Raw genomic sequence first — 13,222 nt, 5'->3', positions numbered from 1 at the left:
AGAAGAATAGTTGGTCATAAATCCAGAGCTCTGAGTAGTGCAACTTCTGTTTTCTAGTAGTGGGTGGTGGCTTATAGGCAATGTTCTCAGTGTGGGGAGCAGACGGGCCAACCACCAAAAAAAACCCCAAAACTTTGTTTTAATTGAAAATATCCGAAGATGCTGTTAAATTCTAGATGCCTTAGAGGACTCCTAGCATGTTTCCATGAGTTTGCCTTGAGATCAGAAAAAAGCAGATTCCTGATACCCAACTCATCTTCTGTGAAAGTTCCAATTTCATAGCTTAAGGATTTCAAATTTGTAAGTACAGACAGATTTTTTTATTTTATTTTTTTAATTAATATTTCACTTGGGGGAAGAAAACCACAACCAACCTGATTTCGCAGATCTCTTCCCCCAACACTGCTTCCTCTACGTCTGTGTCTCATTTTGTTGGTCTGCTGTTCTTCCTCAAAATATCCCCTAAGCCTCATACGGGCAGTAAGCAAGACAAATTTTAGCCCTATTGGTGAAAGCTTAACAAAGCTTATTAGCAAATGATAATGGGGCATGACAGAAGTCATTTAGCCATACTGTGTAACCTGATTTTCCTCTAATAATAAAATACTGAGAAAAATCCAGTGGCTTGGGGAAATCTGTGTTTAAGATGTTTGGGTGCAAATTCATAGTCTGGGGTTAAGAGAGATTCCTATCAGTGTTTCATTGCTAAATCAGAAGTATGAATCTGTTTTTCTAGACTTCATTTGTTGGCTACTCCTTGCCAGGTTTTGTTGCATATTATTAAAAATACAGCCTTTATTTAAGGGAGTGAAAATAATCAATGTTGGGACAAATGAGTAAACACTGCAAATGGATACTGTAGTAAATATCTCAACTGTGTCTTGCATGAAAGACCTTTCTGTGTATATTATATCCTTAGTGATAGGTTTACCTCTAGTTGGGATGCTCTTCTGGAGGTAGCTTTGGACCAGAATTGAACAATTCTTACAAAAACTGGTAGGAAGTCCCATGTTTGTGCCTTGTAAGCAACTGAAGCAAGTTGCATGAAGAAGTTTAATCAAAATGTCTGTGCTTCTTCACCTTATCTTGTGAGTACCTAGAAAACATGCAGAAGAGAAGCATTTAGTAGCCTTACATGGTCTGAAGAGTCAGAAAAATGTTTCTTACATATGTGAAGCTGTTAAATGTGTAGTTTGTTTAATAGGCCAACCTAGCAGTTTAAAATTCAATTTCATGATGGTTCTTTGCTTCCAAATACTGGATTGAGCCGTTTTCTCCAGGTCAGAGTTGAATGTAGGAAGTCATTGTCTTGTTCAAATTACTATTTCAAAATTTTTATTTATCTGTTAAATTAGTTATTCCGTTACCTCCCTCTTCTCCATATCATGTTAAATAGCAGTTAGCTCTCTTGCCACTTTTCATGTTTTAGCCCTTTGTTGTTCTGAGGCAAAAGGCATATGTATGCTGTTTGTTAGAGTGAAGTGCTTCTACACCCTTTTTCAAAGCTGGAAGGTATGCCTCTTTTGAGGGCTTAGTTGTGCTTGAAAAATAATATCTTGTCATATTTAATTAATAGAAAAATCATCTCAGCTCTTTTACATTTAAAAGACTAATATTTTTCAATTTTGTACTTCACCAGCAAGAATGTTTTCTTTTTGGCAGTTCCTAAGAAATTCTTGTCTTTGTTTGATTAGGAGCTGTATGAATAACAGCTTGCAGTTTATTTCTTGTCTGATAGAAATGTTGTTAGTAATCACTTACAACATCAAATCATCTTGTATTTGAACATTTTATTATTCCTAAGAGAGTATCATCATGAAGTTATTATGGAAACGTTTATCATTAGATAAAAACATTTTCATATGTGTATTGCAGAAAATACTTCAAATGGCATCACAACTCTTCAAGAAGGAAGCAAGCTGTCACTGCAAGTAGATCTGTCAGGGAAGTAACCCTTAGCTGCTTTAAAACAAGTTCTCCAGCTGTAAAGTTCCCTGGAGTTTGCATGGAGACTTCAGTGTAATTTAAAAAGAAGAAAACACCTATTTCTGTATTCACACTATGCTTTCTGTGGCTTTGAAAATTATTTTTCTTGGTGTAGTAAGAAAAAGCAAAGGAGTAACTTAGTTATGTATCAGAGGCTGTGCAGCTTTTGAAACCAGTCTCTTAAAGTGGCTAGACCAAGTCATGGGAAGAAAACTCATCCAGAGCTAAACAGAGGTGCCAAAAGTGCACCAAAAGTGGTAGAACCACTGAGTGCTAAGAGTTTTTAGGGGAGGTACTATTATCCACAACCCACATTTACACTGCTTTCTTATGCACCTGTGTAGCCCAAGCTGTATCTCCAGTTATCGAATCTCCAGTAAGACCAGCAATTCTCATATTCTTATCACTGTTGTTTTGAAATTGTAATTTAAATTAAATTTAAATGTGTGAAACAATCATTGAGAGGGACTTTATTTGCATAAAATGCATGGGAAGGCAATTTGACCAAATAATCTTTCAAGTTTGTAAGGTAAGTTTTCAATGTGTACTTGCAAAAGAGAGAAATGCTGGTAAATCGTTTGCCTTTACTACATTTTAGACACTGTTATGAATTAAAACAACAGGAGATGATTGTATTAACAGTCATCTTTGTATCAATATTGAAGTCCATTCCTGAAGTAACATCACTGAATGAAATAGTTTGTTTTTTTGGGTTTTTTTGTTTGCGTTTTTGAAACTGCCTCAGTGGGAAGTGAATTGACTCAGTGAGACTTAATTGGGAACAGTTCAATAGTTAAGAAATGCAGTTGGAATTAAGGCTAAGATGGCATTCCAACTGTTCTGTCTATTTTATGTAGCTGTTGTATTTCTGTCTCTTGAATATCCTGCTGAAAGCTGAAACAAAATTTGAGCTAGTGTTTTTTTGAATGCTCTTGCTTCAGTATAGCATTAATCAAAATGCTTCGCTACTCTAGCTGTTATGGGTGCAAAGCAAATTCTGGTTGCCAGTGTTCTGAAGGGATGGTCAGTGCCTTTTTGTGCTCCTTAAAGCAGATGAAAGTTACTGAAACTATGTAATGTTGGTCCTTCAGTGAGTCCATCGTTAAAATGTTCCCCAAAGTTTTAAGTAATCTGTGTACACTGTAACTAACGGAGGAAGAAACCATGAAGTTGTGAATAGGTGTAACCTGCATACTGTCTCTTACTGTAAAATTTTGATTTTCATTTTCGGTATATGAATGCTTAAGCATTTGTGAACAAATGGCCATACTTGGAAATTTTGTCTACTTTACACAAATAGTTTTCTTATGTTTGTTCATCCTGTGATTTGCTTTTTATGATCTTATAACCCCACTTAATGCCCCCAAATAATGTATTTCTGCATGTTAATTTCAGCATTACTCTCTTAAACTGGAGTGAGCAGTGGAAGAAGTACGTTTTAGAAAATCAAAGATTTCTTTAGATCAGGTAATAAGATTTCCTCATGTAAGAAAGTTACCATCCTGAATAGCAGAACAGTAAAGCTTGCTTTTTGTGATAGAGTGTATTAATGTCTGTGCTGAACCTGCCATGGATAACTTCTGGAAAAAAATATGTGCCATTAAGAAATGTTTAGTTGGAAGTTTATTGAAATGTAGCAGGCTTTTGTTTGAAGGCTATCATAAATTAATTTTATGTATAAGCATATGGAGACTAAGATTACTCAAAGCCCTTCATGCCCACAGCAGTTTATTATGTAGTTGACATCCCTCAAACTACTGCCTAGTTAATACTTTAGTTCTACAAGATCCTTGCGCTATTAAGGATACTGCTACAGGAGTCAGTAAGAAGATCTCATTGTTTGACCTCTTCTGTAATAAAATACCCATCACAGGAGACTCTTTTCTAGTTTTATCCAGCAGTGTTTTCATATAGCGGGATACTAGATTAAATAAAACTATTGGAATGGATTAGTTTTATTGTGTTTACTTCTAGCCACAAGAGATTTTGGTAGACTGGTTACCCAGTGCACCAAATATCAGTGCAACTGTACGTGTTAATTCCCTTCTTGTTTGTGGTAGCCCCTAGTAGTGACAGTGCACAGGAAAAACATTCAGGGTAACCTTAGCAGATGTTCAAGGCACTGGTGATGCAAAAAGGGGAAGGCAACACTTTGTTCCTTTGTTCAAACTTGTTCCCTTCCAAATATATGACTAACTTGCTTCATGGCAGTAGGAAGAGTTTGAATAACTAGTGTCTGGTTGCAGGACCAATATAACTGTTTAATTACGATGCAATTATAGTTGCTTTTGATGACTGTAGGAAGAAAAAGTTATTCCACTGAGGTAAAACTCTTGTAAAAACTTATTTGCACTTGCAAGTGTTTCATTTGCTTTCCCAGCTCAGTGTGTTTTTTGCCTTTCCTGAGACCTGGGTATGGTAACCCGTATGCTTCCTTAAAAACTTAAACTGTGTTCTCCTGCCTAACCCCTGCTGAGCTAATGCAGACACTATCTTCTCTTAGCTATTTCTCCTACAGAAATGCTTGTAGTCCCACATCTGGATCATCCTTGTGCAAATGAAATACACTGTCAGTGCAGAAAAAAATAAGATTGTTTCCTTGCACACATGCAAATCTCAGAATGACAGATGATACAAAAAGAAAGGAGCATTTAGGGACTGTGGTGGTAGGACAAAGGGCAACGGGTTCAAACTTAAACAGGGGAGATTTAGGTTAGGTATAAGGAGGGTGGTGAGGCAGTGGAATAGGTTGCCTAAGGAGCTTGTGGCTGCTCCATCCCTGGCAGTGTTCAAGGCCAGGCTGGATGGGGCTTTGAGCAGCCTGGTCTAGTGGAAGGTGTCCCTGCTCATGGCAGTGGGGCTGGAAGTGGATGATCTTAAGGTCCTTTCTAACCCGGATCGTTCTATGATTCTGTAAACATACAGCTTCTGTACAAACCAGGCGTGGTAGGGCTTACTTGGTCCAAAATGGTGCATCTGAATCCAAGTGAGAAATCTGTATAAATGCTAGCTTGTATTTTCTGTGCTCTCCAGTGAGCAGCATCACTGACATTTATTTTCTCCATGACAGCTTTCTGTGCCTAGTATGCAAAATCCACTAAGCCTGATTTATGTAGGCTTTATATTATACATGGATTTGCTTTATCTAGGTTCTGTCTCCTCTTCCCAGTGTGGGAAGCTGGCTTCTAAACAACTAGATGCCTTTACTTCCAGTGTATCTTTAGCTGTTCACAGCTGTTTCTGAAAATGTGGCCTTGCAAAGGAAAGGTCCTTTATTTTTAAACTTAAGGAAGCTGATGAGGGGCTGTTTTAAGACTAGGTACATGGTACAAGATGTCTTCCTATTTAAAAAGTGATTGTGCTGTGGTGAAGCACATTATTATAACTTTACTCTCTCAGAGGAGATCTTGTAGGTGTTCACATAGATGGTAGTCCTGTTAGCTGCTTTAAAATGGGTGTGCAACTACAGCAGAAGACTTCAAGCAAGGATAAACTGGCGTTCTCTCAAAAAAAAGTCCTGCGCTCTTCTCCCTCATCTCAGTTACTGTGCCAGTGCTTGTTTTTCTTTCCCCTGCCTCCTCCAACTTCCCAAAGCTTATGTAGCTGTGAATTGAATTGGTTCAGAGCTCTATTCCAATTAAAATTAGCTATATTTATGTTCCTGCAGCTGTGTATAAGAGAAGGAAGACAGCGTGAGGATAACAACTGGGGCTAGGAGGGCTGAGACTTGCTGCTTCTGCCAGCTTGATTAGTGCCTTTGGATACAATCAATCAGTTGAGCTTAGTAGCTGTAGAAATATCCTATGCAGTTGCAGCTTTAGATCACACTCAGATCAAATTTGATATGAAATTGTTCTCTGTCATGTTTTGCCATCACAATCTGCAGTTAGGGTTCAGCAGCTTTCACAGGTGACGTTTTCAAGCAGGGAAGAAACATGCATATGGAAATATCAGGCATACAGTCCTAAGGCGTCAAAAAGCATTAGAGAAATCTCCCATCCTTGAAAATTCCTGACTAATCTCTTCCTTCACCATGAAGGAATAGACTCAAAATACCAAGGGAAAAAAAAAAAGGCTATACTACTTTACCCCAAGGCATATAAAGGCTGGGGTGTTTTTTGAGCATTCTGTTTAGTGGGTGGCATTGTAAATCAACTTTGCTACTGAAAAAATAATCTGATTTACTGGATACCAGAAGATTTTTGCTGTCCCTTCTCTGCTGTGTCTGTCCTGTCCCCCCAGTCTCTCCTCCATTTTTTTTTTTTTATGCCTCTGTCTTGCTATTCTTTCTGTCTTTTTTTTCTGTTTTTTTATGTCATGTTACTACCTCACCTTTCTTTCCTGTTTTAGCCCTGTTTTTCTCCCTTGCTTCTTCTGTCTCCATGTACCTAAAATCCATGCAGGCAACAATCCCAACACCAAGTCAGAAGGTTTAAGAAGCCTACCAGACTGAAGACTAGATGCAGTTGGTATTTGAAATAGAAAACCATGCCATCAAGAGGCAAGGCTTGAGTGAGACACCAAGAAATCCCAAACCCTCTTCTTGCAGCTGTCAGGAAAGGGACAATCCTGTGCACTTTCAGCCTCTCGTAGCTTCTGACTAATGTGTGTCTGATTAAATACAGGCCCGTTTCTGCTTTTAAGCAAGAGATGCTTTCTTCTTTTGGTTCTCCGTTCAGCGTTGAGCCCATATTCTTGTTCTCCTCCCTTTTTTGCTCCTGCCTGGGCATTGCTAGCAAGTATATTTTGTGTCTTCCACCTCTTCATCAGCTCTTCTAGATAACTTGGCGATTTTCTGTGTTTTTTGTTACTGCCTGCAGAGCTTTGATGATGGAAGATGCTTCTGCATTGTTTTGCACAGATGTTCTGTTGTTGCTATGTACATTAGTTATATTTTCCATCCCTGGCAGTGTTGAAGGTGAGGCTGGACAAGGCTTTGAGCAACCTGGTCTAGTGGAGGTGTCCCTGCCCATGGCAGATGGGTTGGAACTTTCTGATCTTAAGGTTCTTTCCAGCCCAAACCAGTCTATGATTTTATAATTTGAAGATTGCTTTATCAGTGAAAAGATTCCCAGGATGCATATGAAGTGGTCAGGTGTGCTGAGCCATGGGCATGGGACTCACGGGTGGGCTCAGGGGCATGCAGCACCACTTCAGCTCCATGGGTGCTAGTGGAGTGAGTGGCAAACCTTTCAAGGGGGCTTTTGGGGAAGGTGGTTCAGGTTGGAGGGTGTTGGGGAGGCCTATGCCCTGGAGCTACCAGTGATTCAAGCAGGGATTTGAAGGCAGCTGGGGAGGTCGGTTGTGAGGTGGTTGTAGCCCTTGCATGGTCAGAGAGGTCTCAAGGGTGATGAGGTAGGGGTGCAAGAGTTAAGGGGCCACTGGGGCAGCAGCATAGTGCTGGGTCAGCCTAAGCCCTGGTGCTAACGTACTGGTGTCATAACCTTGTCCAGGACTAGCTGTGGTGTGAGGAATGCCTCCCCATGGGCAAAGAGTAGGGTTGCAGCATGGGTCCTCAGGAACGTGCTCAGCAGCTAGAGAGGCATGTGAGGTGTTGTGGCTGGGGACTAGGAAACTTAGGATTGTGGGGTTTTTTCAACCACATGGGTGGTCAAAGTACTGGGTAGGGATGTCATGCGTAGTGGTGGAGGCTGTGCTTGTTCACCAGTGAAATGCCATCAGATCAGACTGCTTCTGGGCAGGTTTTTGGATTTAGGTGACCTGCAGAGGTCCTGTCCAACTAAAATTATTTTGTAATTTGCTGATGTACGAAGCAGATGTGCTGGATAGCTAATATTTTTTTTCATATTTTTCTAATGTAAGGGCTTTCTGAAGTCACATATGCAGCTTCGTTTGTAGATGCTTGCAAATTGTCGTTGTTGGCAAAGTGCACACTAGCACAGAAAAGAACATACAGAAAAATAAGATTTGCCATGCTAGGTGAAATCCTCTGGTCTGTCTAGATGACAGCTAGCTAACTGTATTCACTGCCAGACCTTTAAAAGAAAGAAACCCAAAACAACCCAACAGTAAAAAGAGGAAAGAACCCAACCCAACCCATACCAGAGAACTCTGTAGGATCAATATGGAATATGATTATGCTCTCCCTCAATTCTGTTTTGCCAGAAGCAGTTGGGCACCTATATTTCATTAACTGTAAGTCCATTAATGTCAGTCTGTTCTGAGTTTTGACATTGACTAACTTCAGCAATCCTTGCTGAACTCTTATACAGCATGTAATGGTTTTTACTGTTTGTGACTTATTTTGTTGGCTTTTTATTGTCTTATTTTACTGACTGCCCTCTTCTGCATGGGGAACAGATGTCTATCTATTAATAATTCACATACATACCACAGAGGCTTTCAACTGTTTAATAAGGTGAGAGATTGTTCTTGTTTGCTCTTACTCCTCTCTTACGGAAACCATTCTAATTCTTTTCTGCCTCTCTGTATTAGATCTGTTGTGTGGCATTTCTTTGAGTTCACTCTGATGTCAGAAATTTTAGAGATTTACTGTGTGTGGTAGTATAAAGGAGGCCACACCGATGAACTATGTAATGGTGTATGTGCATCCTCTGTTGTTCCCCAGTCCTTTATTTTTGTTTGCTTAGATCAGGTTTTAAACTGCAACTGCACTTTCAGTTTCATTGAGCCATTCATATGGCAACTGAAGTCCCTTTTCTTGCTTGATAACTGTGAATTTATAATCTTTAATAGGCTATAAAAAGCTTAAGTTTTCACTTCAAGGAGCCTTCAGTACTGTCAGAAAGAATTAGGGAGTAAGAATGTCTTGCCCATTTCAATGTCATTTGTCTTGATAGTTGCTTTTTGGAGATAGTTAAGATGAATATGAATTCTGGTATAGTGTGCATATACTTATATTTTCATAATTCATTTCTAGACAGTGACTCTCCTAAATACATTGTTACGAGTTTATTATTGACTTCCATTGTATGCCCTGTGTATAGGATAAGTAATCCAAATTCAAGAAAGGGGAAGCATGAAATTTGTAACAGAGATCTGCATCTGCTAATGAAAAAATTATGTCATAAAACCTAAAAATCCTGAAGTTGAGTTTTAATTCAGTGAAGTTGTTACTTAGAATCTAGACTTTCTCTCCCTCCCACATGTATTCCTTGTTCCTTTTCAGATATGCAAATCACTGTAGGGGGTGGTAGGGAGGATCGGAAGCGACAGGAACATAAGTTTGCGCATCCATATGTGGTAATAAGAAACCACAGACTTATTTTATCAAAAGTGACTCTGAACTTACTTTGTATTCAGTAGTCTTGAACATTCATCTCTTGAGTTTTGTCTAGGGATTTTGCTTGTCTTAAGTAGGATTTTGAGTACCAGAAATAGAATACAGTATTTATTTTAAAAAAGAGCAAAAATAATGAATCCAATCCAGTATTGTCCATGATGGGAACAGCCATGATATGATAATTCTGGTGCCTTATTTTAGATGTCTGGTTCCACTTTTTTCCCCACTTTTGTTTGGAAATGTTATTCCACAAAACCCATATCCTGGAAGAGTAAGGCAAAGTATTTGTCAGGGGTTCAGTAAAGATTATTTACAAGCAGCTGACAAGACCCAGACAGGAAGGGACATAATATTGCTGCTTCCTTGATCAAAAGGGCTTTTAGTTGATGCAAGTAAAATGATGTTCAGATGTTCTTTCTGATGTTTGAAAATGCCTGCACATGGTTTGGTTTTTCTGGAAGTCTGTTTTTATGTTAAATGCATTTCTTAATATTTGGAGTTATTCCACTATTCTGAAGGTCTAATTTATTCAGTTGCATACCCATTAGATCCTGGGCTGTACGTGTACCTTAAAGTGCTTTTCAACAGATGAGGCTTTAATTGTGTTTCAGAGATAGCAATCAAAGTAACTAATCTTGTCTTTACATCCATATTGGAACCTAATATGGATTGATTAAATTGAGAAGCTGCTGTAAAATAATTTTATCTTATTAACTGTGCTGTTCATTTGGGTGTGAAATAAATGCAGTGCTCATCAAAACTAAATAGTGGTGTGAACCTAAATAGAAATATGTTAGTTGTGGCTGCCCCATCCCTGGCAGTGTCCAGGGCCAGGTTGGATGGGCCTTTGAGCAACCTGGTCTAGTGGAAGGTGCCCCTGCCTGTGACAGAGGGGTTAGAACTAGATGAGCTTTAAGGCCCCTTCCAACCCAAACCAGTCTATGATTTTATGTTAAGATATAAATGCACACATGCTTTTTATCAGTGAATGAAACCAAGTCAATGTTTATTACCTTTACAGAAAAAATTAACAACTAGAGAAGTGCATTTCTATCTATCTTATTAGGGTCAGTCGTGTATCATTCCTCCCATCTTCTCTTTTTTGTCTTGTATTAAACTGCATATGTTTTTGAAAGGAACATTAGACTTAAGAAAACATTCTCCTCTGCTCCTGTGTTTTGTACTTAGTAATCCTTTTACTGTCTAAAGTATTTTTTCTTGTATGATACCTACAATACTCTTGCTAATACTACACCAAGAACTTTGCATTTTTCCTCTATTTGTTTGTGAAAGATGAAATAAAGGCAACTTCATAAAGGTCTCCTTAAAACTATCCTATGGGAATTCCAGTGTTTCTCATTAGACATACGCTTTCATACTGCTGCATATGTGTGGGCTGTGTGTGTAGGGGTTGTCATGTCCACCTCAAGATACTAATTCTTCATAGAAAAGTGCATAAAGTTTTCCTGCCTCTTCAGCTCCCGGTGAGATCCTTCATTATGAAGGTGCTAGGCAATGGGTGGAACAAGTTGGACAAAATGACAGTCCCAGTCCCTCCTGTGCTGCAGAGGAAGATGCTATGAGCAAAACAGGGTTACCACTTCAGGAATTTGTGGTTCCATATGTGTCAGACACTGGTGCAGCTTCACAAGTTTATTGGAAGTCCTGTGCTGCTTTTTAATACCTCATTTAAGCTTTCTGGAACGGGTTTTAGTTAGGTTAGCTTCTAGCGTAGGTTTTAAGAATTTTAAATGTAATTTTAGAGTAGTTAGTTAAAAAGAATATTATAAATAAATTTTAGATATGGTTTTATTCCCTTTGGCTTTCTGTAGAGTGAACAGTACAAGCATTTTAATACAACATCAAAGATGTGGATGTAAACTCTAGGAAGAAGTATCTAAGACAGGCTTGCTTTATGAAGCAAATTAGCCTGTCATGCTGTACTGATGGTGATGTTCTGCTTAACTACCATTTGTCAGAGTATATATATACTGCTATTGCAGGAAGGTAGTAAATGCCTTTAATATGGGTCTGGGCATTACCTGTACTGGTGGTTTTGATATTTACAGCTGAAAGGGAAATGCAGGTGATTCTGAACAAGCTCTGTGCTCTTCACTTTGTGCAGAGTATGAACACAATAGAGTAATGAAAGGTTTCAGTTTAGTGATTTGAATATTGTAGGTAAAGTAATTGTAGGCAGCTAGCATGGGATGAAAGCTGATTGGGAGGTATGTAGATTAATGAAGAGGTATTGTGATTTTTTGTGGGGCAGCAATGCTGTTTTGCAACAGTGTTTGTTAATTAGCATGTGGGTTTGAGGAGGAAAAATCTGCCTCTTTTTAAGATGGAGAGTTTTTCTTTCATTTGTACTAGTTGCCTAAATGAGAGTTCATTATTCAGGTTTAACAGCTAGTAATTGCATTGATGGCTCTGAGTGTTACTGAATCAGCACTAGAACACTTAAAGTTATTTATACAGACCTACTGTGTTAGTAACTTTTCCATGAATAACTATGCCATTTAAAACTTAGCCTATTAAGGGTCTTCATTTATATTATCAATAGTGAGGGTGCTCCCTTTTCCCTTTACTGATCTTTTAAGTACTTTTCTTCATTTATACCAGTGTCTGCTTCATTTGTCACCGTTGAATAGTAAAATGATCTAGTTTTAGTAAAGTGGCTTTTATAACAGCTTGTGCATAAATATTTTTGTGGCTAATGGTTTTTGAGGAGATGAGAATGTTTTAAATTCACTGATAGGAATGAGCTAATAGCTCTCTGCTCTTGGTAAGTTAATACTTTATTGATATTTTGTAAAGTTTTAAGAAGTGATTTTATTGAAAAATATTAAACTCGTACGTAGCTTTTTATCATTTAGTTGCAAAGCCCAAATGCCTTCCAAATATTAACTACTTGAATATTCATTAATAGTCATCAAAAACTCATCTTGGTAAGAACATATCAACTGATCTAGTGAAGTGTTCGCTGGTTTTCATCCCACTAACTGCCCTATATAGTAAAATAACTGTATTCACTTTAACAAATCCATGTAATCTTCAAAGCAGCATTAAGTCATTTATAAACATGACAGTAAGAGTGCTGGTTGCTTGTTTTTCAGTCTGGCCTGAGAATACTGTAAGACAATAAAAAGTGCTGGACTGATACTTAAAATCTGTTCATGCTGATGGAACCTGTATGAAAGTTGTGCATGTAGAGGAGGCAAGGACAAGAATTTTGGGGAGTGAATATAATCACTGTAGTCAGTGTTAGCCAGGGTCTGGGGCTATCTGCAAGCATCTTGTGGTTTTCTTTATGAAGTGAGTATTCAAGGAGCCATTGTGCATTAATTTTCTTAACCTAGCACCCCTGCTTTGATGTCTCACACCTGAGTTTCTGTGAAAGGTGGTACAAACCTTTGCAATGCTGCCTGCAGCAAGACTGTCATCTGGTATGCCTGAACTTGACTGGGATTGGTTTCCTTGCATTTATAACATACAGGTGTCTGTAGGGAGTGGTAAATGATCAAGGGGAGGTAAAATGCAGAACTAAGGAAGGAAGATGACAAAGCTGGATGATTGTGGACACTTAAAATTTGCTGCATAACCAAATAAACACCAAGTTATTGAGAAACTGAGGGAATGAGACTGATAATTTTCCATGGCATGCTTTGAGAGAATAGGTTTTAATCCTAAAAGCATGGGTCAGCGCAGGGGTCTTGTTGATATCTGGTCTTTGTGGATTATTCTTGGTGTGGCTGCTACTATTAACCACAAGATGGTGCAGTAAAATGAATTGCAACTTCTATGTAGTCTTGCTTCCAAGTCGCTAAAGCAGGAATATTTGCTGTCTGTGGTGGGGACAAAAATTCAAAGGAAAGATTGTAAAGATGAAGTCTAAAGGTAGCAATACCTCATTTTTAGAAACTGTTCTGGATGGTGTTTAGTGCAGAGATGCTTTTTCGTTTGAAAAATGAT

The 13,222-nt window shown here is 38.5% G+C and overlaps 1 protein-coding gene across 3 annotated transcripts in view; it reads left to right on the top strand.

Annotated features, from left to right (window-relative positions):
* Window positions 1–13,222, top strand: part of HS6ST3 (heparan sulfate 6-O-sulfotransferase 3) — a 345,730-nt gene that overhangs the window by 21,954 nt on the left and 310,554 nt on the right. Inside the window, exon 3 of one of the 3 annotated variants that reach the window (XM_065678044.1) lies at window positions 2,102–2,118. The exons of the other annotated variants lie outside the window; for them this stretch is intronic. Coding sequence (XP_065534116.1) covers window positions 2,102–2,118 — 17 coding nt within the window. The remainder of the gene's footprint in view (window positions 1–2,101; window positions 2,119–13,222) is intronic. 3 annotated transcript variants of the gene reach the window in all.

Source organism: Lathamus discolor, chromosome 4 (genome assembly GCF_037157495.1).
Source record: "Lathamus discolor isolate bLatDis1 chromosome 4, bLatDis1.hap1, whole genome shotgun sequence".
Taxonomy (NCBI): Eukaryota; Metazoa; Chordata; class Aves; order Psittaciformes; family Psittacidae; genus Lathamus; species Lathamus discolor.
Note: the sequence above shows the minus strand (reverse complement) of the source record. Positions and strands in the feature narration are given on the sequence as shown.